General features: G+C 36.3%; 1 protein-coding gene across 4 annotated transcripts in view; it reads left to right on the top strand.

Annotated features, from left to right (window-relative positions):
- The window catches only part of LOC105678940 (neuronal acetylcholine receptor subunit alpha-7-like), a 187121-nt gene that overhangs the window by 142738 nt on the left and 17379 nt on the right, over positions 1-27004 (top strand). For all 4 annotated transcript variants that reach the window (XM_012378670.2, XM_067350929.1, XM_012378668.2 and 1 more), the window contains 3 exons: positions 93-202; positions 24295-24475; positions 26783-26858. In XM_012378670.2, coding sequence (XP_012234093.1) covers positions 111-202; positions 24295-24475; positions 26783-26858 — 349 coding nt within the window. In that variant the 5' untranslated portion in view covers positions 93-110. The remainder of the gene's footprint in view (positions 1-92; positions 203-24294; positions 24476-26782; positions 26859-27004) is intronic.

The raw sequence follows: 27004 nt of genomic DNA, 5'->3' as shown, positions 1-27004 counted from the left end.
GTAAAATACTCGAGAAACTTGTTTCAATTTTATAAACTGACGACACAATTTCTCGTTTGTGTACAATTTTGTGTAATTTTATTTTATTACAGGAATGGAACGACGTGAACATGAGATGGAACGTCTCGGACTATGGAGGCGTGCGAGACCTCAGAATACCGCCGCATCGGCTGTGGAAACCTGACGTCCTTATGTATAACAGGTAATGTGAAACTATATTTCGCTACGTACATGTGCTCGCATCTTCTTTATGATCTTGCGAGGAAACGCGGGTAAATGTATTCTACAAATGAAAAATCAAATGGCTTTATTTGAACATGACATCCGAGTCAATTGCGCATTTTGAAAGATACGCAAAATATTACTTTATGACAAAGTGATAGAAGTGAAGTAGATATATAAGACAGACTGAAGCTATTTCGATGACGAGGATATATTCCGATCCCAATATGACACAGAGTGAAATTTAATCAAAATTTATCGCTCTTCTCAATCGTCTTCATACCATTGTCCTCGTCTCTGACTACGCTGCGCACTATACTGTGACTTTGTCTTTTATTTTCATCAAAATAGCCCGGTGATCGAAATATCCGACGTACTTTATTTGATAATCTAATTTAGTGACACCCTGAAGTGTATTTTAAAACTTATTATATTTACAAACTCTAGTATTTGCATCACACGTTGAATGTGAAATAGAAAGTATTGTACGAGAGAGATAATTTTGCCTTCATTTTCCGACGCTTTGTGAAGCAATTTGATGACAGTGAAGAAATCCTTTTGATTGACTAGCAAACACCGGCTATAGATTGAAAAGTGTCACTTTAGATTTCTGCCAATTGTCTGCGCGTTATCCCTGGAATGCCGTCGTTTATCTTTCAAATACAGCCTAAATTCGACCGTAATGTAACTGTTCACTTAATAAAGTGATATTTCAAAACTAACCCAAAAAAAAAAAAAAAAAAAAAAAAAAATACATTTTGCTTGTCGAACGTACGGCCAAGCGATGAAACGTTTTGATAATTTCACGCAACATTTATCTTGCATGCTAGAATTTGTTGCAATTTAACAGAGATAACGGGTATACCTCACTCATATATTCTTTTAATTGGCAAAGTCGCTGGAATGTGTAAATGCATAACATATTGATGTAATTATTGTTTTTCAAAATAATGCGTATCGAAACGAAGTTTTTATGATGCAATTTAAGCGTTTATTTATAAATCTATTAATTTTACAATTATTAAAATACGTAATATAAACATAGCATGCAATGAAGAAATTTCCATAAATAAATAAAACTTGAAAACGGCAAAAATAGACAAAATTTATGCATACGTAAAATAATATAATGATGAAATTTTGATAAATAACAACGGAATCTTTACTGAAAAAATGATCCAGTTTCGTGTTTAATCGTGTAGAATATCTCGATGACGTTGAACTCACACAATCGCGATAATTACGATAATATACAAAAATTTATGTCATCTACAAATGTTAAAATTCAACTAACTTTATAATGGCAATGATACATTTTATGTATTTTTTACGGAGTTTCCAACTTTTAATGAAGCGTATTGTCGGCGCTAGCCATTGTTCGTGGAAATTCCATGTACATGCTTACGCTGTTAATATGCCGAAATCGCACGTATCGATTATGCAAGCGTGTTTCACATAGTTGCCCTTGCACAGTTGTAACCGCATAATATAATGCTAAACTGCGAGGTCGGCGCGGAACATTAATATACGGCCGCGATGCGCCGTGAATTAATCGATTAATCAGTCTATAATTTATTTAAAAAAAACAGGCTTTTAACTCATCACGCTGGGCAGTTTAAAATAACGCGGAAATGCAATTATTTTATGGAAAATAAAGAAACCATGAAACTTTATTATTTGTTTTCTAGCTCAAGTAATTTTTGCAGAGGCGTAATATAATTTTTGTTCTAATTTTGACGTCAAACACATGTCAATATCAATCTTGTATAATAATAATTTAAAGGGAATGATATAATTATTTTTATATTATTCTGTTAATATTGCTAATATTTATTTGTTTCCATACGTTAGCTATATTTGATCACAATTCGAGAAATTTCTGTATTGTTGAAGAAGTGATCTAATAATTTACGCGAGTGGAAAGAGATAAATATTTCAGTTTTCTATGATCAAATTTAATTGCACTAACGATAACAAATAATTATCTTAACGAAGATAATTATTCAAAGGCTGTTGTATTTTAAAGTAATAAAAATGACCTTGTTTTTAAATGTTCGGTGGATAATGTATCACAATCTTGCATCTATTTTTCAATAAACACGTCGCCATAAAGTACGTTAATTATTTAACCGTGAAGAGTTCGTTATGTCGCAGCGTTGTCATCGCTGCACCGTTTTTCATTATTTTGTATGCAATCTACTCGCCGCGAACGGCGTGCATTGTGTGCGTGCATGCGTGAGAAAGTTTATAAACGCATCGTACAACGTTCATCACATAGTTGCATCTATGTGCTACACCTACGTTAACGTGCGACCATATAATGTACGGCAGGTCATCGGGTCAGTTACAAAGACGGCTTACGCTCGAAGTGAATTGTAAATTGATCGATAAAACAATGTCGTTGAATTATTTTAAAGCGAGCCCCGACGTGTTTCCTCGTAGTGCGAATTTATCCACACATTGTCAATTATTTACGCGCCAGGGAATTTCCGTCATTTAATTTTCGCTCTTTGGACTCACCTGACAGATAACGTAAAACTCGATAAAAAGTAAATATAAATTTTTAAAAAATATATAATCTATCACGTTGTTTAGTATCTCGCTATGTTTACATTGCAAAAATAACGCAACATATTTGATTCGTTGAATTCTTTCGACGTTGTTAGATAATGCGCAAATATTTGTGGTTACACACAGTCCGGAAGTCGTATATTTTTTTCTGAATTACAGACTTTCTGAAAAATTGAGAATTTTTGAACGTACTAATTTTTGATAAAAAATATCTCAATTTATAATCCAGCTGTTGCAAAAATTCGTTGAAAATTAAAAATGCAAGAGATTTTGTTGTTCATGCGCGGTAACCTAATTTGCCAAAACCGTGTAAGTTCGACACGAGATGCATCGTGTGCATGATGCGCCTTCGGTGGCGCGACGGGCGTCGAGTGTATGAACTCTTTTTATATACACGTCGCGCGGTGTGTTTTGTCGGGCATGTACCCGGTCATAATCGGTCTCCGTCACGTAGACGACGCCTTTATACGATGCATCCGACGTTATTATGTGGTACGGACCGCGTAATATATAACGCGACCGAGGAAAAGGGGTGGCAGCGGAGCGAGAGGGGGTTTCGCGGGGGTCAGTCGCAAAGATGATGCACACCACCTAAGGACTGATCGATCACTTAACTGCTTTGTCGCTTCGTCACGGCGCAATTCTCCCGTGCTCCACTTTTCATCCAGGTCCGTGCAGGTCTCCACGTGCACGCCGCCGAGACAATTTTATCGTGCTTATTTCCCGCCATACACGCCAATCGCTGTTTCTCTCACTCTAGCTTCTAGCATACGCGGCTCTAAGAGGAAGCGTGGACACGAGACACCGTATAATTTTTCCAGACGGGTTGAAGAGCGCGCTTCAAAGCGATCGAAGCGGGACGCATGAAATGCTAGCGTATTTTTTTTACGACAACGCGATGTATCGACGTCATGCATCGCCGTAATCAAAAAATGAATTTTATTTCTAAGAGGCGGTAAAAGCGATTTACGGTTCGGCGTAACATCGGGCCGTTAAAGGACGCTCATACCGCGGTGTTTCACGCGACGCCAAGTTGCCGTAGTATTTCCGACGTGTCTGAAACATCGCTAATTAGTGAACAGTCCCTATTTAGTAGCGCTGTCGCGCCTCGAATTTCGAAGAGTGATTTACGCGAAAGTTCTAATTGCACTCTAAGTTCGGCGAGCGCACTTGTATATATTTCTCACGTTTTCTTATTAACTTACAGTCACGTCGCTAACTGTAACGCGATAATTTATTGCTCGATACATCCGTAATGCGGTATAAGCAGGACCAATTCGTCCAGCGCGTTTGCTTCAAAACGCTTCATCCGGGATGAACATCACGAATGCGCTGTGTAAACTCGTTTTAAGCTATCGGAGGTAGATGCAACGTGCAGTGGGTAAAGTGGAGCGCCGGGCCAACTGGGTCACGCGCATTAAAAACAAAGCCACCGCCACCATTTAAAGAGAATCAGGGAAAGTATCTCCCGCCCGGCGGTAATACATTGTCGGAAAACGCTCGCGGCCACGCCATTGTCTTTAAGTAGGTAATGCATCGGGTGTCCGCCGCCGTCACCGCCGCCGTCACCGCCGCCGTCACCGCCGCCGTCACCGCCGCCGTCGTCGTCGTATTTGTCGAATTAAAACTTCGTCTTGCGATGCATTAGTAGAAACGAATGGCGGACGAACTTGCCGGCGAAGTGAAACGTTTAATGGACCGATCTCCGCGCGGTCGTCCAGCAAGAACTTTGCTTATCGATTCGCGACTCTGATTGCTCGACTTTCGTTTTTGTCGAATTAATCGCGTGATGTAAGATAAATTCAATGGCAAGAGTATCTTCAAGCTCTTCTCGATCGTCGACACGCTAAATAAATTAATGCGGTTTTGAAATTTGTTGAAGAAAAAGCAAACCAATACATTATCGAAACATTTGATAAACGAAGTCTTCAATTTCTAAATTTTCTTGGAAATTTATTATACGCTATCGTTATTGACATTTTTCTTATAAGCTGTAACTTTTATATATTTTACTGCGACAAACGGCAATCAAAAGATAAAGAAACTGACTCGGTTCTCATATTTTAAACATCTTAATACGACACTTTCGCGCGATAGTCAGGTGTTGAAGTACGACAATAAATTCCTCGATGTTCCCACAGGACACCCAGTATATCCCTCAGGCGGTGTATCAAAAACTGTCCGCATTCACATTTTTCCGCATTCAGTTCACGCTCCACGCTTCAATTATTCATCGATGCGCTTCTATGTACGCTCTTGGGCTATTTCGTCCATCCGATTCTATATTCTGTTTGGCTTGTTAACGATGACCCTCGGCCAATTCCATGTCACACGTTAACTTTTCATTAAGTACTGTTCAGGAAAGGAAGCCGTAACTGTCGTAAAGTAGAAGTTTAAGTTCACCGTAAAAGTTTATTCGAGTCTATTCGCATGAACTTAATGGTTGATAATGTCGCTGCATAGTAATGAGGAAACTTGTAAGGTTTAAATTACGACAATATATCTACCGAAGCACTTAGCCAATTAGAATGTAGGTTTAATAATAACATGAAAATGTTTCTTTCTATTTACAAAATTATCACATATTATTTTACCGCAAAATTATGATCAGACAATAAAATAATTTAATAATTTTTTTTATTAGGAAAAGAAATATTTCTATATTGCACAATATTACGAGACAACGATCGTAACTCATATGAATAATTTTTGTATAATATTTTAATATATCGGTGAACTCAATATCGCTTAAAACACGAAAAGTCAGCTTGCAGCAACAGCTTGCGATGTTTTCACAATTTCTCGAAATCTTATAGGCCGTCGTCGTAGAAGGGTAGAGTGGCTCGTTGCTCGATATTACACTTCTTACTCGTCCGTCAATCCGTCAACTCCGCAATTTTTCATGGATTACTCGTCAACGGTGAGCGATAGCGGCGAAAATTCATTTCGCGGCGAATGAACCGAGCAAGCGTTCGGACGAGCGAGGAGTACGCGCGCGGTTGATGGTTTTTTTTTCGGAAAATTGCCGTGAACGCCGAAAACAACGGACCAATGAATCTCCAACAAAACAGGCAAGGTTTTGCGTAGAAAAATGTAACGGATCGTATATCAGTGGATTGCATATCAATGGTGATAAATGCGCGCGTTTATGTGAGAACGTCCGTCCAAGTGACAAAAGTAAATTCATTCGTTGACACGAAATTTGATATTGGCGAGCTTTTTACTATGTAGAATTTATTGCTTTATTTACAATTTGTTACTATATAGAATTTAAAATTATGGGAAAAAATGTTTTGTTAATAATAAGATTATAAGTTATCTATAAATCTTCTATTTGGTGAGAATCCCTCAAATCGATAAAATTCTCTTTTAATATTTACTAATTTTATTTTGATCAAATCAATCACAATATAAATGACATATTAATATAAATAATAATTTTAAGTTAATTAATTATAAATAAGATAAACTGGTAAACTATGCATAAATATACGACATGGATGAAAGCCAAGATAGACAAACCGTGATAAGAATTAAAAGACGGTACAATAACTGGCAAGTAATAATTGTTCCGCGTTACAACGTCGCGATAATCCGCCAACTTAAAAGAAAAAGATAGTGAATATGCATGGAATAGTAAATTACAAGAAATTGTGTAGCGATAAGTTAATCCCGCGGGATAAACGCGGATCGCACTGGCGTGTGAACGCGAATGGAGAAGCGATTTACACGTTGTAAGCCACGCTCGAACGACGCCCGAAAATTGAGTTTTTTTTGCAAACAACATTTTGCAAGTTGGCGTTTTCAAATAAACGCGGCACTCCAAGCATCGCGCTGGCGATGCAAGAGAATTTCCGCTGTACCGCACGGTTGGCTTTGAAAAGCTGCTGCGTCAGTGCGAATATTTTACGCATCTAACACAAAAAAAAATAACTTTCTTTTGTTGCCAATAGACGGATTGAGTTTTATTAAGGAAAAAATTTTAGTGACACAAGAATTTATATTAGTGATACAATTTAGTGATACAAGATAAATCGAATTCTCTTGCCGTCTTAGAAATGCTTTGGCTTTGGATGTTGGTAAACAAAATTTCTTCAGCAGATAAGCACTTTGTGCTTATGAACAAGGAGTTAAATATTCTACCGCGAGACATCGATGAGATTTATTTTCCTGACATATTATTTTTACACGCGAAATTATATGCATCTTTGCGTTTTGTTGGCACGCACCGAGTACGCTCGCGGGAGAAATATAACTTGTCGCTGACGTCACCCGGATAATTTTATTGGCCAAATGTTCACAGGGACAGTGTTTTGCCCGCGATGATTCATCGGCGCTCTATTCAAAGATTAATCGCGATGGAATACATATCCTAGAATATATATATAACTTTCCGCGTGAATGTAGCTGCTTACTACATACCGCTACGTGGGATCAAAGCAAGAGCGAATAGTTTAGTAGACATATTACTTCCCACGCGATCGCAGTGAATTAATGTTTCAGGGAAACGCAAACATATACTCACGTTTCCGTATCGCGTCGATGACTTCGGGGCAGGCAAGCTCGCGAGGCGCCGCTTATCCCGCAGTTCAGGTGCAAATGCAAATCTCTATACATGTTATCCGCGAGAAAACGCGACGCTCGCGGCGACATTTCCGTCAAAGGAAAATTGCGTGATAATGATATGACGTGTTATGAGAGAATTGAAAACACTTTAGACGCTATTATTCCGATATAACGGCATCGGAGAGATCGAAAATGCGCGCACACTTGAATAACATCAAGAAATATTCAGGATATCCAAAATCCCATCGTAATCGTGGTATAAAACTTTTCCGATATCTCTTCGCATATAAAATAACTAAATTTTGCATACATAAGAAAATTGTATTTTTCTGAATTTTACATTAATAGAATTAAGGTTATTAAATGACAAAAATTAATAAGAAAAAAATTTAAGTAAGATATCTTGTAGAGTAACTTTTCTGGAGAGATAGAGAATTTGTTTTGGAGCTTACGGAGCGTACTGGAGCTGTAGAAATACAGAAATATAGGATTAAAGCAACCTAGTGATATAACATGTCGCACATCACCAGTGGCTGACCAAAGTCTCCTTATACCACTGTCACGTACCAACTGTAGTAACTTGCAGTACTTATCACTTATTTTCACAGAATTTTTATTGGACATATTTTGTTATATAACTTTATTTCGCCATCCATCAGTTGCCTTTAAAGATTTTCTATGTACGCATAGTTTAGAAGCTTATATTCTATTTTTAATAACAATGCTTTAACTCGAGAAATGAGAATCTCCCAAAATTTAAAAATTTGATTCTTGATTTTATAGATATTCGATTTTAAGTTTTTCACAAATTATTTATAAGTTTACTAAGGCTAGCATGCAAAGCATACGTCTTTTTTTGTCAGATGTAATCAACGTGAGTAACGCGAATAAAAAAACGTTCTTTTTTATCAGTTGCATTTCTTTTACAGCAAATATCGATATATAAAAGATTTTTTAAACACAACTCTGCGGTTAGTAACTCAGAGTGATTCATTGTGCGTGGGAAAGGTAATTCATTGGCCAGCAATGCTATCAATCGACAATTTACGCGCGCGGCTGACTAAATGATTTTCATTCTACTTTTATACGCGCGTTTCCCATCGACCTGCATTTACGTCGACGAGCATTAACGCAGTACGCTATTGGAAGCGGATTCGTTAAGGCCTGAAGTAACTACGGTAAATACGGCGCCGAAGCGGGAATTAAGGACTGGCGGATTATTGACTTTGGAAGGTTGATTAAAGACGCGTACTACAAATCCTTTTATTCATTGATTTCAACTTGAAATAAAAGCATCACACGAAATTTAATTGTCCAATTCTGTGCTGAGGAATTATTATATCAAAATTTATATTTATTTTATGAAAAATTTTATATCTTTTATAAACATGCTGCAGTCGATTAATTAAAAAAAAAAATTAGAAACTATGCAAAATGATTTAGTTGACAAGAAATACTTTAAATGTAATTTTTGTTTATTTTAAATATTACTTTTTTTTTAAATTGTTTTTTTGCTATATTTTTCTGCACTTTGATTATAATTATAATAGATCGCAATCTGTTAAAATTGCTGAAAAATTGGTTTTTTATATGTATGCATTTTCCACGTTTGTTCTATTAAATCATACGGTGACCTCAAAACTTTGAAGTAGTGTAAGGGTATACTGCATCCCGGAGGCAAGAGTCGTTGATTTTGGGGGGTGGGTATTGTCCGCGTTAGGGCGTCTGTTTCTTAGTGCACTTAACCGAATCTCGTATATGAGTGGGACCGAAGCGTCCTGGCGGTTGGCGATAAAAAAGCGCCTGCCTTGCTGTTCAGGACCGCCGTCGGGAGGAACGTTTGTCCCTCTCAACGCCGAGGTTCCGACACGTCGTAAGATATGTGAAGACGAACGGAGTTTCTTCATAGGAATTTTATGATCTTCGCGCATCGGCCATCTGTTCCTGCCACGATCGTCTGCTTCACAGCTAAATGTATTTCCTTTGCAATCGGGAAAAGGAAATATATATGTGTGAGGAAAATATTTTTCGACATTTGATTTGAAATAAATTCATACGTTCTATATTAAAATTTAATTTATAAAATATTTTTCAATATATTTATTATATTTATTATATATATATTTAATATATTTATTTAATATATTTATAATATTGATATAAATTAATTTCACGCAAATTATATACATAGAATATACGATCTTCAAATCATTACTGTAAAGATACAACTTAACCGTTTCATTTCGATAATATAATTAATTAATTGTACGTGCAAAATTTTATATAATTATCTAGTGATAAGAATTGGCTACTTTTTGCGATTAGTGGGAAACAGAGGCGGAATAATGGAATACCGGCTGTCGCTTCTCGGATGGGCGTGCATGCGAAAACGCAATTTTCGACCATTTTCCGGACGGGAATAAGCCGTGATGAGACTGATTCGGATCGCTAGTCGGAGCACTGAAACAAACGATCCTAAGTATGTTAAGCGCATTTCGTTCGTTTCGATACCAGAACCGTCAATAATTGAATCTCTTCTCGTTTACGCGATTTTCTATCTTCCATCGATTCGCAACTTCTTAATCAGATATTAATGGCGGAGTTATCGAAATTATTCTTTTTCAGAATGCGAATAGAGACGCAAAAAGAGAGTACTGAAAAAAATGTTGATGCGTGTTTTATGCATGCTATGTTGCGTCGTGTTATATTACGTTATTATAACAAGATTTATAATTGAATTGATTTAATGGAAGATTTACTTATCCACTATATGTGTAAAAAACAAACGCACAATGCAATTCTCTATTCCATAATTTTCTTCATAAAAATCCCTCAGATAATTTAGCTCTCTCTCTCTCTTAAAATTATTTATTGATTTATGTAATTATTACCAATATTAGTTGAGTCACTCTTCTCATAACTCTAATGGCCCGAGGTGATTAATGCTAGTAACACTGCTAGTTGCATTAAATTTAATAAGCAAGCACATCAATCCGTACACGAGTCGATCATCAATGACCCCCGTTCGCCAAGATTCGCCACCGCACAAGCGACCATCGGGATTGGTTGCAGGCAAACGCTAGGTCGTCCGCAGTTTTTAGGCCACCATCACAGACACGGCAACGAGAGAGGAGAAGTATGTGAGTGAGTGATGTTGTTTGGCCGGTAGAGAGAGAGGGATACTCTCGTGCATAAAGGCGTATGTAAAGGAGATGATATCCGATTAAATATCGTTTGAGACGAGGAATAAGGTAAATGGAGAAATAGAGGTATAGATGTATCGAGAGTCAGAGGAGCCGTATAGAAGCGGGGGAGGAAAAGGACGATGCTTCGCGCCGCTTAATGCATGACAAAATGAGTTTACATTGCCTGCGAAGGGATGACAGGGGAAAGGAAAGGGATTGGTATAGTAGGGCACACATATAGCGGAGAATTGGAGGGAAGTTGCGAACGAGGCCGGGGGGAGAGGGGGGAGGGGGTCGACTGCATAGGCGACTTGGAGCGACGCCAAAGGCAATATGCATTAGCCATCGCGTATTTTGAAATTCAAGCCAAAGCAGATTAAACTCCACGCCGATCCTCTGTCCACCCCATCAACCGTTCCTCACACGCCATTCTTTCCCCTCCGCGGCCCCGCTTCCTCTGTTCACTCCTCTGCCCTGACCGCTCTCGTGTCGTGTTTGCCGATACATAATGAATGTCGATCCACCAACATGCCTGAGCTTTTACGGCATTTCGATCCACGAACACGCCGGCAGGAATGCGGCCGCTGCCAGGCCAGATTTCGGCTTCGGATAATGCGCGCGTAAATTTGCCGATAGCGTGATCGGTCACAGATCGAGCGCTCGGTATTAGAAATTAATTGTGAAATTGACCGAAATTAGCATTGTCCCTCGGCCATCCCTCGGCCATACAGTATCTGTAAAAGGCAATTGGTCGATAAACGCGGTTATAATCGAGGAATTTCAGTGGCGGAATCATGAAAGAAGGAATGTGTCTTTTAAAATTTCTAAGTGTTATATCATGCTACATGAAATAATATCTTCAATATTTTTTTATAACATCAAAAAATGTCTGCTACTTAAACATTTATACTAAAAGACGAAATGTCCACACTTTTTGCCAATTCATGAAACTGCTGAGTAATTGACTTTATTATACTAGACCCCATGGACTCTTCAGGATTAAAGCCCCGCTTTTCTTGTTTCTTAAGAAATATCGCACAGTTATTCAGTCTAGAAGTTTATTGCGAGTAACTGAGTCGAAAGTCATAATTTAAAACTTTCTTTGAAAATTCAGTTTCTTATACATATTTGAATTTATTATTATTCAACAAATACAATAAAAAATAAGAAAAAAATCAGATATAAGTGAGATTATCCTTAAAAAACTATTTTTTTTTTACAATTAAAAGATAAATATTTAAGACAGAAATAAATTAAATATTTTTTATTGTTATATAATTGTTAATGTTGCAAAATTTTGTAGTATACAATTTTTTTATTTAGCTTAACATCATTTGAGATAAGTAGCTATAAAAAAATAATTACTATAATTTATAAAAATAATTATTTATTGAAAAGCTAATTAAATTGGTACGGAAGAAAGGTAATATCGATAGTAATTGCAGCGGTCTTTCTATTTCAATTGTTTATTCATGATCTATCAGATCGACAAATATCGTAGTTCAGCGTCAATTATGCTTTAATCAAATTGTCAACAATGAAGTATTACCAAGACTTATGATTAAACCAGCGAGCGAGACTCATGATTAAACCAGAACGTCTTTCATGATATTTCAATAACTCAACCCGCCGAAGTGCGGTTATCTCTATCCGCATAAAGGAAAGGATCAGGTTTCGGTCGTTTTACTTGGCGATTATGCAACCTAAATCAATTTGCTCAAATAGTTGCATTTCAAACAATTAACGCAAAACCGCAAGCCGCTGGTTTCTCTCTTCTCCAAAATCACAAAGCTCGACCCGGCAAAATAACAATATAATATCTTCATATAATATCCAGCTTTCACCATACTCAATTTTCATATATCGTCACGTTAATATAAAATATAAACATTAATATTAACATAAATATAAACATGAAATCTTATACATAATTCAATTATTTATAAAATTAAGTTGAGAAGTACAAAGCTATTCGCGATATCAAATAATATTAAGTCTGCATTTTCAAGCTTGCAATGTTGGATGAACACGTCCAATATTTATGATGTAACATGTTAACATCAACGAATATAATTTCCCATTCCATGATAAAGATTTTTATTAGCTTATTTTATACGTCTGTGCACGATAATGCAGTAGTAGATTCCTTTGACGTTTATGATTCATAAACGTCTTATGAATGCATTAAAAGAAATCAGTCTGCCGTAATATGTGCATCGTAATTCATTGGCATGCCGGCAACGATTGTGCTAAAACAGCCTTTTATAACGAGCAATCGATCATTCGTCCGCAAATAGTTTTTGCGATTCGACTGTCAACAACAAGCGTGCCTTTTACAGCGCCTCGACATTGGCCCGAACACGGTCGACTATCCGCGTCGGTTTCGACTGTTCCATTTGTTGGTTTCAGTTATTGGGACCTAAATCAGTTTGGTCGGGCCGCCTGACTTACCAGTAATTACCAGTGTAGCATAGGGGGTGGAACACAGAGGAGGAGGAGGAGGAGGGGGGCACACAGATCGCGCTTCCAGAACGACGGACAATATATCGACGGCGGCTCGTGCCGGAAAGTCCGATTCGCCAGTATGCAATTCCAAGCGCAACTGCTCTCCTCTCATTGCCTCATTCTTGTCTCCCTCTCTGTTTCGCCTATCCGTCCCTCCCCCTCCCCTTCCCCCGCGTTCCCTCTGATTCTAACCGACGAAGATTAAGTGGTTTTCGAGCCTCGCGGGCGCGAACAGTGCCGGAGATACCGTGGATACAATTGAGCAACTGGAATTCATTCTGTATGCAGTGAGCGCAATAGATATATGATACACGATAAATTATAGCCGCGCGAAATGACAGCGGGGCAGATGCAGGGTAGACGTACCTGTATTGTTTTTTTTTTTTTTATCTTTTCTTTCGCAGACTCTTTGCCGTGTGTGTTGAGCATTTTGATTTCTCGAATTCAATTTTACACGCTTGGGAGAACGGCAACATTCTTCGACGCGATAAACACATCAAATAAAAAAGTGTGCTTTATGTTTCATAAAAAAGGGAACATTTCTAAAGAAAAATAAACTGTCAAAATTATTGCGTAAAACATTACTGACGAAATAAAGCCAATAATGTCGTATTTCCATTGAAGTGTCACAATAAATGAGACGACGTTGCGTTTTTATGATAACATTCTCGCTCGAAAAATTTTTGTGTATTATATAGATCTGTGTGTTTTCTCTCTCTTTTTTTTCGACAATCAGTACATAAATCTTAGTTTTTACCTCTGTACTTAAACTGATTTATGCATCGCCAGTTTTTATCATTTTGCAACTGTATGATGCGTTTGCAAAAGTGGGTCGTAGCAAGAAGCTCGGTGGTGAATCAATAAATTTTTTGCAAGTAGGTTAAATGCTTTACGCTTTATTAGAATACCTGCGGCTTTCGCAAACTGTCAGATGAAAATATAAGATTGTTTAATTTCTTACGGCGCGCATTACATTTGACTTTTTCTGACTCAGTATTCATTTCAGTATTCGCCGTTCGCAATGCGCAGTCAGGCGTCTTTGCCGCGAGCATAACTCCATAACTACCGCCCAAAATTAATATAATAATCATCAAAAGATATGCTTTGTCAAAATTGTAGCGCGTATATTCACCATGTTTACACGCCTGCTTGCCGGAGCAACGTAGACATTTCTAAAAATCTGGAATATGCGATATCTGGAGTGAATCTGATTGCTAAATTCACTACGTGACAAAAAATTGAAATCTACATTGACAGGCTAAATTATCGACTTTTTGTTTTATTGCACTACTGATTTTCTGTTACGACAAACGCTACAATAATGCAGTAACGACAAGCATTTTAACAAGAAAATCGAGCGAATAATAAAAAAGTGACATTTTTATCGATGCCAATAATAGCTGTGGAATACTAGAATATCATCCAAGCGGACTATTCGGTTTATGATATGAAACAGAAATTGGCGGTTGCGGTAATTACGAGATATTGAAAACAGGTCGTTTCCGATAGTCTGACAAGAGTTATTTCGTATTAATCTGTCCGGAAATGCGATGACCGATCTACCGTTTTGGCTTTTGGTTGAGTTTAGTGACAGAGAACAACTGCGATCTTGTCTACTAGGAGAAAATAGTTCTCAAATATACCAAATGACATTATCGCTAACAAATAATTTGTTTCTCTAATTCGTAATATACAAGAGAGAGTCAAAAAGTAATCTTGACATTTACAGTCTCTTTTTATTACCATATTAAGGTTCCTTTTTTATTTTCTCGTCGAAATCATTTTTACAAATAATATCTGATAAAATTATAAAACATGCTGCTACATTAAATCTATGACACGTTACTAAAGATTAATTTTTATAGCAATGTGCATAACATTTGTTTTGTCTAAGGAAATTTCTCGCAATAAGAAAGAAGCAGCCGTAATCATAATTGTGCATCATTTATGCAGGGTCCACGCAACTGGGCCGAGCTCTAGCACTCGTCCTGTTAAAAATAGAAAAAAATAGTAGAAAAAAAGTTAAATGGCATAACATGAAAAATTTTTCTATGGACTCATTTTTTTCGCAAGTACAACATTACATCAGAAAAATGCAGTTGTACTTCTTTTTTAACGGAAATATGTTTTTTTTTTTTTTTTGCTTGAATAGGTTTCTCTGAATAATCTCTGTATAAAAGGATAAGATGCTCGAAAAATAAAGTATATCTTTAAAATAAGTCCATGGACGCAAATATACTTTATCTTTACAATTATTATGAACTATGGTCAATTGATACTGCTTTACACTCAATTTATCCTCAAGTATTTATACTCAAAATCCGTAATCGTAAACACGGTGGAACGTTTAAATATCACTTTGAATGAAGCATACACCTCACTTAAAAATGTCAAATATCTCGTGAAATATTAATTTTTCGAGCATCTTACTCTAATACTTTTGTAAGAGATTATTCAAAGGAACCTATTTATAGAAAAAATACATATTTTCATATAAAAAATAGTGCACTTTTCTGCTGCATTATTGCACTTACAAAAAAAGTCTATAGAAAAATTTTTCATGTTATGCTATTTAACTTTTTCTTTATTTTTTTCTACCTTTAACAAGACAAATACTCGGTCTAGTTTTGTGGATCACCCTGTATAACAACGCTATGATTTAAAGTTTGAACTACTGAAATCATATGTAGAGATATTATTGAAGATTGCACGGCTCTTTCGCGTAAAGCCCTGGAAAACATATGCCTTTCCTTCCGCTATTCCTTCATCTCTTACTTCACTAAAGGGTTGATCCCCTTTGGGAGAAAGCGAAGAATAATTCAGGCGTATAACCCGAAGTCATTTCTCACTTCTAAACGTCGCGGGAATCTCGGTCGCGGAACGACCCAGGAACACCCTGGCAAACTATTGGAATGGGAAAGATTCTGCCAAATGCTAGGCAATAACGGGGTAACGCGGTTACATCCGTAGAGGGTAGCGAGTGAGTCTCAAATCGACAATGGCTGCGCCACCGTCGACGGACGAAGTGGCAGTTTAATTCGTAGCACTCCGTCGCGCAACGTTCATTGCCGCGATTGGAGTTTCTAATTATTATTGTTGAGCCGCGCCGACAAACAAGCCAGGTGAAAACACGAGAATTAATGAAGTTCAGCGGAAAGCGTAATGAAATGTTCGCCGCATGCGAAATCGGTGAGACCGGCGGAAATTCTCTCTCGCGGGGGAAAACGCTCGCGATGGCGTCGCCGCTGATACCGTTTGTTTGAGCAGCCATAAATTTTCTCTGTTAATTTCTCGTAATTGATGAACGCAAATATATCGTCGGTTAACAGTAATTACCAATAGCCGCGGTGTGTTCTTGTTTGGATATTAGCATTTATCTCGTAAATCAATGATGAATGATTCAATAAATTGTTTAACTTCTGACGGAACATGATTTTTACGCGAGTCATTAATATTATATTAATAACGTGTCGATGTATGGATAGTAGACATGTATCAAATTGCAATCTGCTGGTAAAACCGCATGGTAATCAACCTTTCTCTGCTCGTGTTGCAAAACAGTCCTAATAATTGAAAATTAATTTAATGATGCTACACAATGCTACAATACATTTTCTGGTATTTCTGCAACTATCAATTTCGTGTAATACTATTTTAATTAGAAAAATATTTTCATTACGATATTGTCTTATGCTACTATTTTTATCAGATCTTGCCCTATTGTTTAAAATTTTTTAATTATTTAAAATTATTTAACATTGCAGACTGATAAACTGTGACATAATAAATAATGAAAAATAAGATCTAAAATTAAATTTTTAGATTTCTCTATCATCTTCAATACTTTAAATAGTATTTTAATAAATTCTCCGAGCTGGAAAAATCGCAAATTTCTGTCGAAATTCGGTAACGCTGGCACATGTGCGATGTTACATGCAGAACAGAAAGATTGATCATGCGTCGGTGAGCGAAACGAGGATAACGTTTGCATTGCGAAATCAATATGCCCGCTTGGTCTTTTACCCTATACGCCATTTATTACGCTCTTGTTTGCCATATCTCGCGAGCGCGCGTTTTAAATGACCGCTCGCGCAAAGGAACGTAAACGCAGCCAATTTTTTTTTCATTTCCTCGCACTTTCCACGCACGCAGCCTGTGTGTGAAAACGAAAGCGGTAAAACTGCATGATGACAAAAAAAGAAAATTTATAACAATAACTCGCATGGTTGTTTATGCACGCTTGACGATGGTTTTTTTTTTTAATTTGGTAGTATCAATAGGATTTGCCATCAGTTGCCTATTTATTCTACTAAAATGGTCAAGAATGTTGTTTTTCAGTATGATAAAATTTTAATAGAATTTTATTATTTATTACGCCTAACGCGCGGTAAATTTGCATCACTTTATCCTTTTTTACAAAGGGAACGAATATAGACGAGGGTCTGACAGTATTAGAGATTGTGCATTTACATTATGAACAGTGGATAAAGCTCATGACGATGATGTTTGGAAGATGAAGAGCGCATGTAAGAGCCAAATGGATATGGTAAGGGGTAAAAAGCAATTAGATTCGAAATAATTACAACAAAATTATTTACCTGTTTACGAGAGGGAAAAAAATATAGTTAGTAGCGTTTAATCCGTCTGTATTTTCATGATCTAATATTGTCATTATTTTGAATTTTTTATTTACTTTTAAAATATTACAAGTATACGCGCAATTGCAACATGCTGCTTCGTAAATAGTTCGCTTTTGACAACTCGTGCGTCTGTTAACTTGTGCGATTTAGCTGGTAGCAAAAACCCCGGAAAGACGAAACGCGCTGCTTCGTTGTCGATGACGGCGGTGGTGGGTGTGGCACCGTGATGCCGCGCGGGGTATCCTTGGAGTGGTTTCGCGGGGATAGTGAGCACGAGGTGGTATACAGAGGGTGGATTCGAAAAGAATGAAATAACGGATTGGGTTGCGGCCAACTGGCCGTGTTCCAACCAATCCTTAGTCGCGCGGATGCGACTGGGAGTGTATTATGTATACCATTCAGCCGCCTTATATTCGCGGAATCGCCCCGATGCATCCCATTCAAAATCACATTTCTTCGTAGGGTCGCCCCCGCTAGAATCTAAGGGTGAGAAGGGGATACGGCGAATCGCAGAATGAGTGGGTCGGTCCGAAACAGAATCTTGTGATGTTTTACATCGAACATTTACAGCAGAGATTAAATCCGCCCTAAGTATTACGGAATACAGTACAATTTTACAAGGAAGTTTTTTGATTTTATAACTTTAATACTAGAACTCGATATTTTGCCAATTGGATTTTTACTTTTTGTAATAATTATTATTAAAAATTATGTTACAAAAATTTTATTTAATTTTAAATTATCTTTGATAACTTTTGAACTTTTAATTTTATTGTATTTTATTTATTTGATTTTCTTGTGCAATTTTCTAGATTTTAAATGATTAAAATCATTAATTAATAATAATATAATAATGTTTATTTTTATGCTTAGCAATTAAATTGAACTGAAATCATGAAATCTTTCGCATAATCTTTTTATACAACTTCCGCAATTCATAATAATAATATTTTCGAAAATTTCTTGCATCTTGCTCAAATCTTTGAATGCTAAAAGTACAAAGGTTTAAAAGTGTTGTACGAACTTTGACTCCATTCAAAAACCAATACAACTTTTGCTTCGAACGCTTTATCGCCTTTCTCGAGCGATGTATATATTTACAATTGTACATACGTCTGAACGATTCCCATTCATGATTATGCTTCCTCTTCATGCGCTGGTTCTCCAAGGACCGATTAGGGTATGGGAAGAATGAGGGATGATCGCAACGTATTTGAGAGTGGGTAAATCGATTTGTAGGAACCTCGTGACCGTTTCATTAAGAATTCCGAGGCGGTATCCGTGACGTCGCAATCGCGATAACGGGTTCATTCTTGCGATAAGTAATACGGCGCACGTGAGAGCGCTGTAGTAAACTCGGTGCAAAGGAAAGAGTTTCGACAATCGACAGTGATATCGTTGCGGAAAATTTTATCGCGGGATTTGAAATAGTTCACCGTTTTGTACAATTTCCATACAATTAAACACAAGCGGCAACTTTGATTTGCAGTTCTTTATTTTAGTTTGTCAAACTATTGTGCACAAAACAATTGTGTCTGCGCGAACTTAATCATAATTAACAACAGAACGAGATTATTTACGTAAAATTTATAATATACGGGACTGTAACATACACGTCGCGCTGTTAATTAATTCCGCGTTTTAACCACGGTGTAACTGTAGTCATCGTTATTTAATAAATTTCATTAACGAAGCTCGTTAGCAATTAGAAGTGCGAGTCTTTTGATGCAACAGAATTTGTACAAAGACACCAACATAGTTAAATAAATAATATGTTAAGTAAAGCAATCTCATGTATAGCGAGTAGAATTATTATTTGATAATTATTGTATAACATATTTAATTATAAACAGAAAAAAAATTAGAGATTAATTTACAGTAAGCGTAATAATGATAGAAAACGAAATAATTATTAATACGTATAATTATTGCAAAGATGTTGGTGAATGATGGAAATTTGTAATGAAATATGCTCTCTCGTTGAAATTGTATTATCCTTTGATGTTATTCTCGTGCGAGAAACAAGATTGAAGTGGTAACGCCTCCAAAATGAACGACTTACTCGATTCTTGGAAAGCTCGTGACGATTTTATTAAGTATTCGAGGAAGAACCCGGAGTTGCCTCTTCTCATTATTAAGTGGAGCACATCTCGAAGTTGTCGAAAGACAATGTCGCAAGGCGTTTCGCTTATTAAATTTTTTTTTGCAAAATTGCAATATGACACTGTTATATCATTCAAATTGTGAATATCAGCATGAAAAAAATAAACCAAATAATTAAAATAAAACTCAAGTAATTAAATAAAGAGTGCGCATGAAAATTACTTACATCGTAATTCCATATATAAGATTTTTAGTAATAAATATGAAAAATTTTTTATATATTATACTTAAAATTTTTACAAAATATTAACTTAACACTAGAAAGTTTAAATGTGGCGTTTAGTTTGTGCAATTATTGTGTGTTAAATGTGGAACAGATAGTAACGCCTTAAGTAGAAATGTAATCTTGAAAAATCTCTAATTAAAATTTTACGGCACGCTAATTCTCACAATATCCACGGGTTGTCGCATAAAAAAAAGTTTTAAAATAAACTATGAGCTCATGAAGAATTTCCGGACAATTTTAATAATGGAGAGACGAAATATTTTCTTCGCTCTTATTATTCCCGTGAGAGATATACGTAAACAATGCAAACTTCAGCATATTTATGTTTTCAGCAACTAGGATAAAAAATTGTTTTAAGGTTAAAAAATAATTATATTGTTTATATATTAATTATTTCGAGACTACATATAAAAAATACAGGGCAAACAATGCTGCGATACTAAGAAGCTCCGTGTAGCCTCAAGAATTCCGCAAGCGAGTTTCTCTTGCATCGTTATCACACAAGGCACGCACTTGAAGCAGAATACTCTATTTTGCAGAACGTAACGCGGTCGGAACACATCGACCCTCCCTGCAAACATTTTCTCGCCGATACGAGCTCGCGCACGCTTGATTAAATAAAGAAGACGGAATATACGGCGCGTATTATTGGGAAACTAAAAGTCTACAGCGTAATAAAATTTTTTCTTTGCTCTGATAAAGATAAGGACCGATTTTGTAAAATACTTATCTCTCACAGTTAATTTACAATTTACTTCTTTTCAATGCACAGAAGAGGCACAAACAAGTGCATTATATTATCTATTTATGATATGTTTGTTTATCTAATACTATTTTAACATTAAACACTATCTGAAGTAAATTATTCTATCGACGGTTTTTAGAGTACAAGAATAATCTTGTTCTCACTAATGAGCTTTAATTAGGAGCCGATAAACCAAATATAAACTGCATTTCTTTGTCGATTACCGCACCTACTTAAATATTCGCTCTAACGGGTAGTCGGCGTTCTTGTGCAACTTTTTCTACGGTAAAGTCCTATTTGCATTATTAAACAAGCAAAAAGCCAGCCCCATCATGGAGAGAATCGTTAAGAAATTTAAAACTGCCGGATAACTCTAAGTTAGGTGAATAATCAAAGCGCGGGTGAAGGAGCGCTCGATGAAAAGGAATTTAATTAAGTTATCCCACCTCGAGTCAGTATGTCCTGCGCGACTTGCTCTAGTGATCGCTTTTCCGCACTGCTGCGGCAAGAAGAAAGCCTTTAATAAATAGAAAATTGCAGTGTCGACAATGGAAATAGACATTTGATCGACTCGAAGAGATTCCTTGATAATTGAGAACTTCTCAATTGTCGAGAAAAACACTGAAAACGTTAAATTCATCAGATATACTACTTTAATGGACAAAAGTTGCTTTAATTCGAAAATAGCAGCACATTTAAATCTTTCACACACAATATATATTCTAGTTTTTATAAAATATTATTTTATATAAAAGTATTTTAGTTTTAGTCTCAAATAATAAAAACACGCCCTCACAAAAATTTAAAATTTGGCATTTGCAGAGAACAAACGTCACTTATATTTATTGCATGAAACTAACAATAGGGAGGGAACGAAATTATGCATTCACGTAGATATTTTTATCAAAATAGCTTTTAGCTTTTAAGCAAATATCCTTTAAATGACTAATAACCTAACCGTGTCACATCGCTCGTATCTTTTTACAAAACAGGTCGCGTAGCTTGCTTAAATAGTCAGTCTAGAGCTACGGAATTGTTCATATTCTCGCCACGACGCGAATAAAAAAGTTCTCTGGGGGAAGTTGCAAAAATAAGTATCGCGTCAATTGGCATCCAAGTGTACGTGGAAAGTTGGCGTTTGTTCTGCTCGTTAAGTTAACGCAAATGGAACGGAATCGAACGGGGTTGCGTTGGATAAACGTGGTGGGACGTCAAAGGCCTGAGGTAGACTCGTTCATAATTAGCTCCTGCTAGTCTATTCGAGTCTACTTTAACGCGCCGCCACCTGGGAGTTTAATCCTACATCGTCGTACGTTGCGGTAAACCTAAGTAGTACGAGAATTCGTTCTTAGTAGACGTCTTAAGTAAGTACGGAGAATATTATCGGAGAACGATTTCGTTTGATGCTTGATAATCAATATACTCTCACAAAACGTTTGCATAAACGTTTGCCAAAAAATTCGTAAATTTACACAAATAATAGATGTAAGAATTACATTTTATAAAAAAAACCTATATAATTTTATTTTATATTGTATAAATATATCTTTATTTAAAGAATTATACAAATAATAAAATATTTTACAATTTTATGCTAGTGTACAAATTGTTTTAATATCACGCAGCAACTGTAACATTTCACAAAGTATAATTACAATTTTACATAAGTGAATTTACAGTTGCATGTGTGATCCCTTTGGTTCAATTGCGATGCGCCATGAATTTGAAATTAGGAACTGTTCTTTAGATAACTCGATTATTGACGTAGCTCGAATTGTAGCAAATTTCGTTATGCAATTTGTTTCATTAGAACACTAACAATTAATTTCATTTGCAGGCTGTAAATTTTCGTTCGTGTGGAAATTTAAATTTTAAATAATTTGTCTCCAGATTAATCCATAGTAATAGTTATATTTTTACATTAATATTTTTTTGCTGTACACACGCGTAAACACATTCAGAATTTTTTGTTTTTATAAAATACAAGTTCTTATATCACAATTTATGTTATACTTAAAATTAGATATAATCTGTGCAGAATGTAAAATACTAATAAATATATAAATTCTTATGTCAGGACAATTACAAACAGTTAATTTTATTAATTAAAATACTAAATTTGTTTTTTCTGCTATGTGTACAAAACATTTAAATTGCCGCCTAATATTAATTAATTCAAAACTATTTTTAGATTTTCAATTCATAATTGTGGGATAATACGATAATTCACCAGTACTATTTCATATGAAAGATTTCTGTAAAAATTTTGGCGGTAATGTGGTGTTTAAATTTTGAAAAATATTACACAGGAATAATATTTGCCATCGCGGTAATTTATTTTACTGCACGAGATGTTAAGATATACTGCATACTTAAGTGCCACTCTGTAGTTACGATAACGGTACGTTTTTATGGCGGCCATTTATTATCAACATACTTTTTGAACATTTACAACAAAATTCCGTCATAGCAATTAGTCATCTATATTCAGGTTAATGAATCTAGATCAATATGTCAATGTCTTTATGAGTAATTCGACATTAACGAAACTTTAGCGTAACTGATAAATATTATATTACCAAGGAGATTTCCCTGAATTTATTGCAATTTGCGAAGTTTATTCATTTATTATTAAAAAAGTTATTAGTATTTATTCGTAATGGTTTGCGCTTATTGTTTTGTTTAATAATCTTGAATTTGTACTATTTGTACATCAAATTAGGACTCATTGTGAAATTAAGATATTGTGTCATATTTTTACAAAGAAATTTTATGAATGCTAACAAGCAAAATTGGATTAACTGTCTCATACATTGATTATAAAAGGGTAAGCAGTCGGAGTCTACCGTTGTGCTGAGAAGCAACATTAGGGACATCCGAATTATCTCTAAATTATTGCAGAGAAGGGATAAACCAACGGGTTTACTTCGGGGACGCAGAATGTTCTGGTATTAGATTCTGTGCCCACGTGTTCTGCAATATTGTTTAGTCTCCTGAGTAAAGAAAGATAGAGGTTCTATTCGTGTCTGGGAATCATCTCATTTACGAGAACTCCTACATAAGCTATTTCAACCAGCTGCTGACAAAGACGTGTTTATAGGAAAGACTTTTTCATGAAAAGTACCGAATAAAGAGATTAACAAAAGAAGTGTAAAAATAATTTATTCGCAGAACATAACAAACATAACAAAATATTTGTTGTCGATATATAATCTTAAGCTGTTTAATTATAGTGAAATATATCTAGATTTATATATTATTTAATTCGTGATTTATTGTAATGCGTTAATAATTATTCAATTTTCTATTTCTCGAAATATGCAGTGTGAGAATTCAACTGTAGTTTGGTTGAAAACTCAAAAACCGACGCGAATAGTTTTCAATTTGAACTTCAATTTCATCGAGTTCGCCGATTACACCAGCCTACTGCATTTCACGCAGAAGATTAACGTAAATGTTTATTGGTTACAGCGCCGACGAGGGCTTTGACGGCACTTATCCGACGAACGTTGTCGTAAAGAACAATGGGACCTGCTTATACGTGCCGCCCGGTATATTCAAGAGCACTTGCAAGATAGACATTACTTGGTTTCCCTTTGACGATCAGCGCTGCGAGATGAAATTCGGCTCCTGGACGTACGACGGCTTTCAGGTGAGCATAGGGGACGGGCATTAGCGGAATTGGGTCAGTCAATCGTCGTCGTTTCGCGTTCTATGCCGATATGTTCGCTTCTACTCCCGGCACAGACGTCGAACTTACAAATTTTCCAATCTGTCGGAAGCACGTCGGTACTTCTCGTCAGCACGTCTCAGGACGCGGAAATAATTCAAGACGACGGCGTCGGAGGAGTTTGATTAGCACTCGTGAAAGAGAGAGGGAAAGGGGAATCCTCGCCGTTTGCCAGTGAGATTCGTTCGTGAGAACGTTTCGTGAAATTCCTAAGAACGGAGTAGACTTTGGGTAAAGTCCTACGATCGCGTAACGGTAGAGCATCCTCCGCCATCTCCGGCGCAAGTCGATCTCCTATTCGCGAAAATTGCACTCAGTCTATTTGTACGGTGTCGGATAATTTTTTGTTCGGATAACAAGTCCGTGAAAAACGAAGAGATAAATACACGGAACAATAAATGGTATTTTTTTTTTGTCGACAAATCTAATCAAATATTATTAAATATTTTTTTGAATTACAACTAAATATAACTACAACTAATGGGGCATTGTTAATACATATATATGTATGTAAATTTGTAACTTTTTTTATGTCTGGTTAGTTCTATTTAGTAGATTTTTATAAAAATGTTAACACATGCATACATGCATGACGTTGAAATATTTTTTGGAAAATATTCGAGGCATACTCAATTTTTACGCTCTAAGAATACCACAATAGAGGTAAAATGCACTCGGCGTTTTGTTGGAGCAGCATGGTCGGCAAACGCCATTTCAGGGTGAATTGCAGGAAATTTACGAATCATGGAAGATGCGTTTAGAGGACAATGAGCGTGAGAATGCGCGATATCCAGAATTCTCACCGACATGCGATATCTCTGCCATCCTTTTATCTCAGCAACTCAATCTACGAGAAGGATTTTCTTTTTAACATATTTCTTTATATATCTTAAATGAGTATTATAAAAATAGAGCTGTTACAATTTACGTTTTAAAAAAAATTTATCACAATGAAAAAATATACAATAATTTTTAAATTAATTTCCACAAATAGATTTAAAGTAGATACGTAAATGAAACATAAGTAAGTGAATAAAAATAAAATGCTTTGCAATTAATCGATAGTAATTAAATAATTTATACAATTTTTTTTTTAAATTAAAGAAAATTACATTTTGATATTTTAATTTCTCGATATTTTCTATAATAAGTAGTGGCTTGAAATAGCGATAAAATCCATAACTAAAAAAAAAGTGTGTTAATTTTGAAGCACAATAGTCGTATTACGTGATTTGGCCGAATATGCTAGCGATAATTCTGCTATTGTAATGAAAGTTTTGTAGACGCGTGTAATTTGTGCATAGCGAATTACCGTATAAACGTGCTACCACGCGAGCAATGTACCCGGCTAGTCTTCAATTGTCGAGCGTGCAACTTCGGAATAATTAAAATTGAGGATGCGAATTACACAGCGCCGGGCAATTCGAGAACGCTTGGGGCTTCATTAAGGAGGACAATAAGCAGAACGAAATGGAAACGCGAGGCGAATGCAAGGGAGACAGCGGCGCGCGTCATGACTCTACCGAGTCCCCGATTCGATCTGTTGAATACGAACGAGATGCAAAACACTTTTCGATTCGATCGTCCATTTTCACTTAACAATTCTCTCTCCCCCTCCCCCGCCTCTCGATATTAATTCGCCGTAGATTGCGCTCGAACGTCAGCACGAAAAAATTTCGCATCGATATTCAAACGCGCAGAAATTGCGAAAGCTTTAGGTTTGCGAAAGCTTTATATTGGCCTATGTAAATATGCATGAATTCACATGAGTTGCGCCAACAAGGACTATATGAAGCCGATAAATCGACAAAGCACTCGGCAAAGAATAATATCATCTGCCTATATACGATATTTTATCATTCTGCTTTCTGCTACCAACTTTTTCATTCTATTACTCGTTAAATTAATCATAAACTTTGTGAAAACAAATCATATTATTTTCAAGAAATTTGAGGAAATATTTAATGAAGTAAAATTTGAGGAAAAATATAAAATTAATACGAATTAATTCATGTGTCAAAAGCACCGTGGAAAGTGTGCTCGGAGAATAAAGAGAATTTTTGCTTTAATATATTCCGAGAGATTTCTTTTAAAGAATAGAAGGCGACAACTTCCGTATCCCCGCCATCCTGTAGAACAGACTTTCCCGTCGCTCCCGAAAGCAGTCGTCTTACACGCGGTGCGGTTGCAATAACTTTCCTCTAATCGACCGTCATAAATTGTCGACAGTTGGACCTGCAGCTGCAAGACGAGACCGGGGGTGACATCAGCAGTTTCATCACTAACGGCGAGTGGGATCTGTTAGGTGAGTTTTTACAGTCCTTATCCGGGAGCAGCTCGCGCGCCCGCCACGCCCGAATAGTTCGCCGCCGCGCCGAAAGTGATTCGCCGGCCGATTAGCAATTCTAAAGTCTTGCATGGCCGCACGGGCGGATGATCAATCGTTTCGCA

This window comes from Linepithema humile, chromosome 3 (assembly GCF_040581485.1).
Source record: "Linepithema humile isolate Giens D197 chromosome 3, Lhum_UNIL_v1.0, whole genome shotgun sequence".
NCBI lineage: Eukaryota > Metazoa > Arthropoda > Insecta > Hymenoptera > Formicidae > Linepithema > Linepithema humile.
The sequence above is the reverse complement of the archived record's forward strand: the minus strand, read 5'-3'. Positions and strand labels throughout refer to the sequence as shown.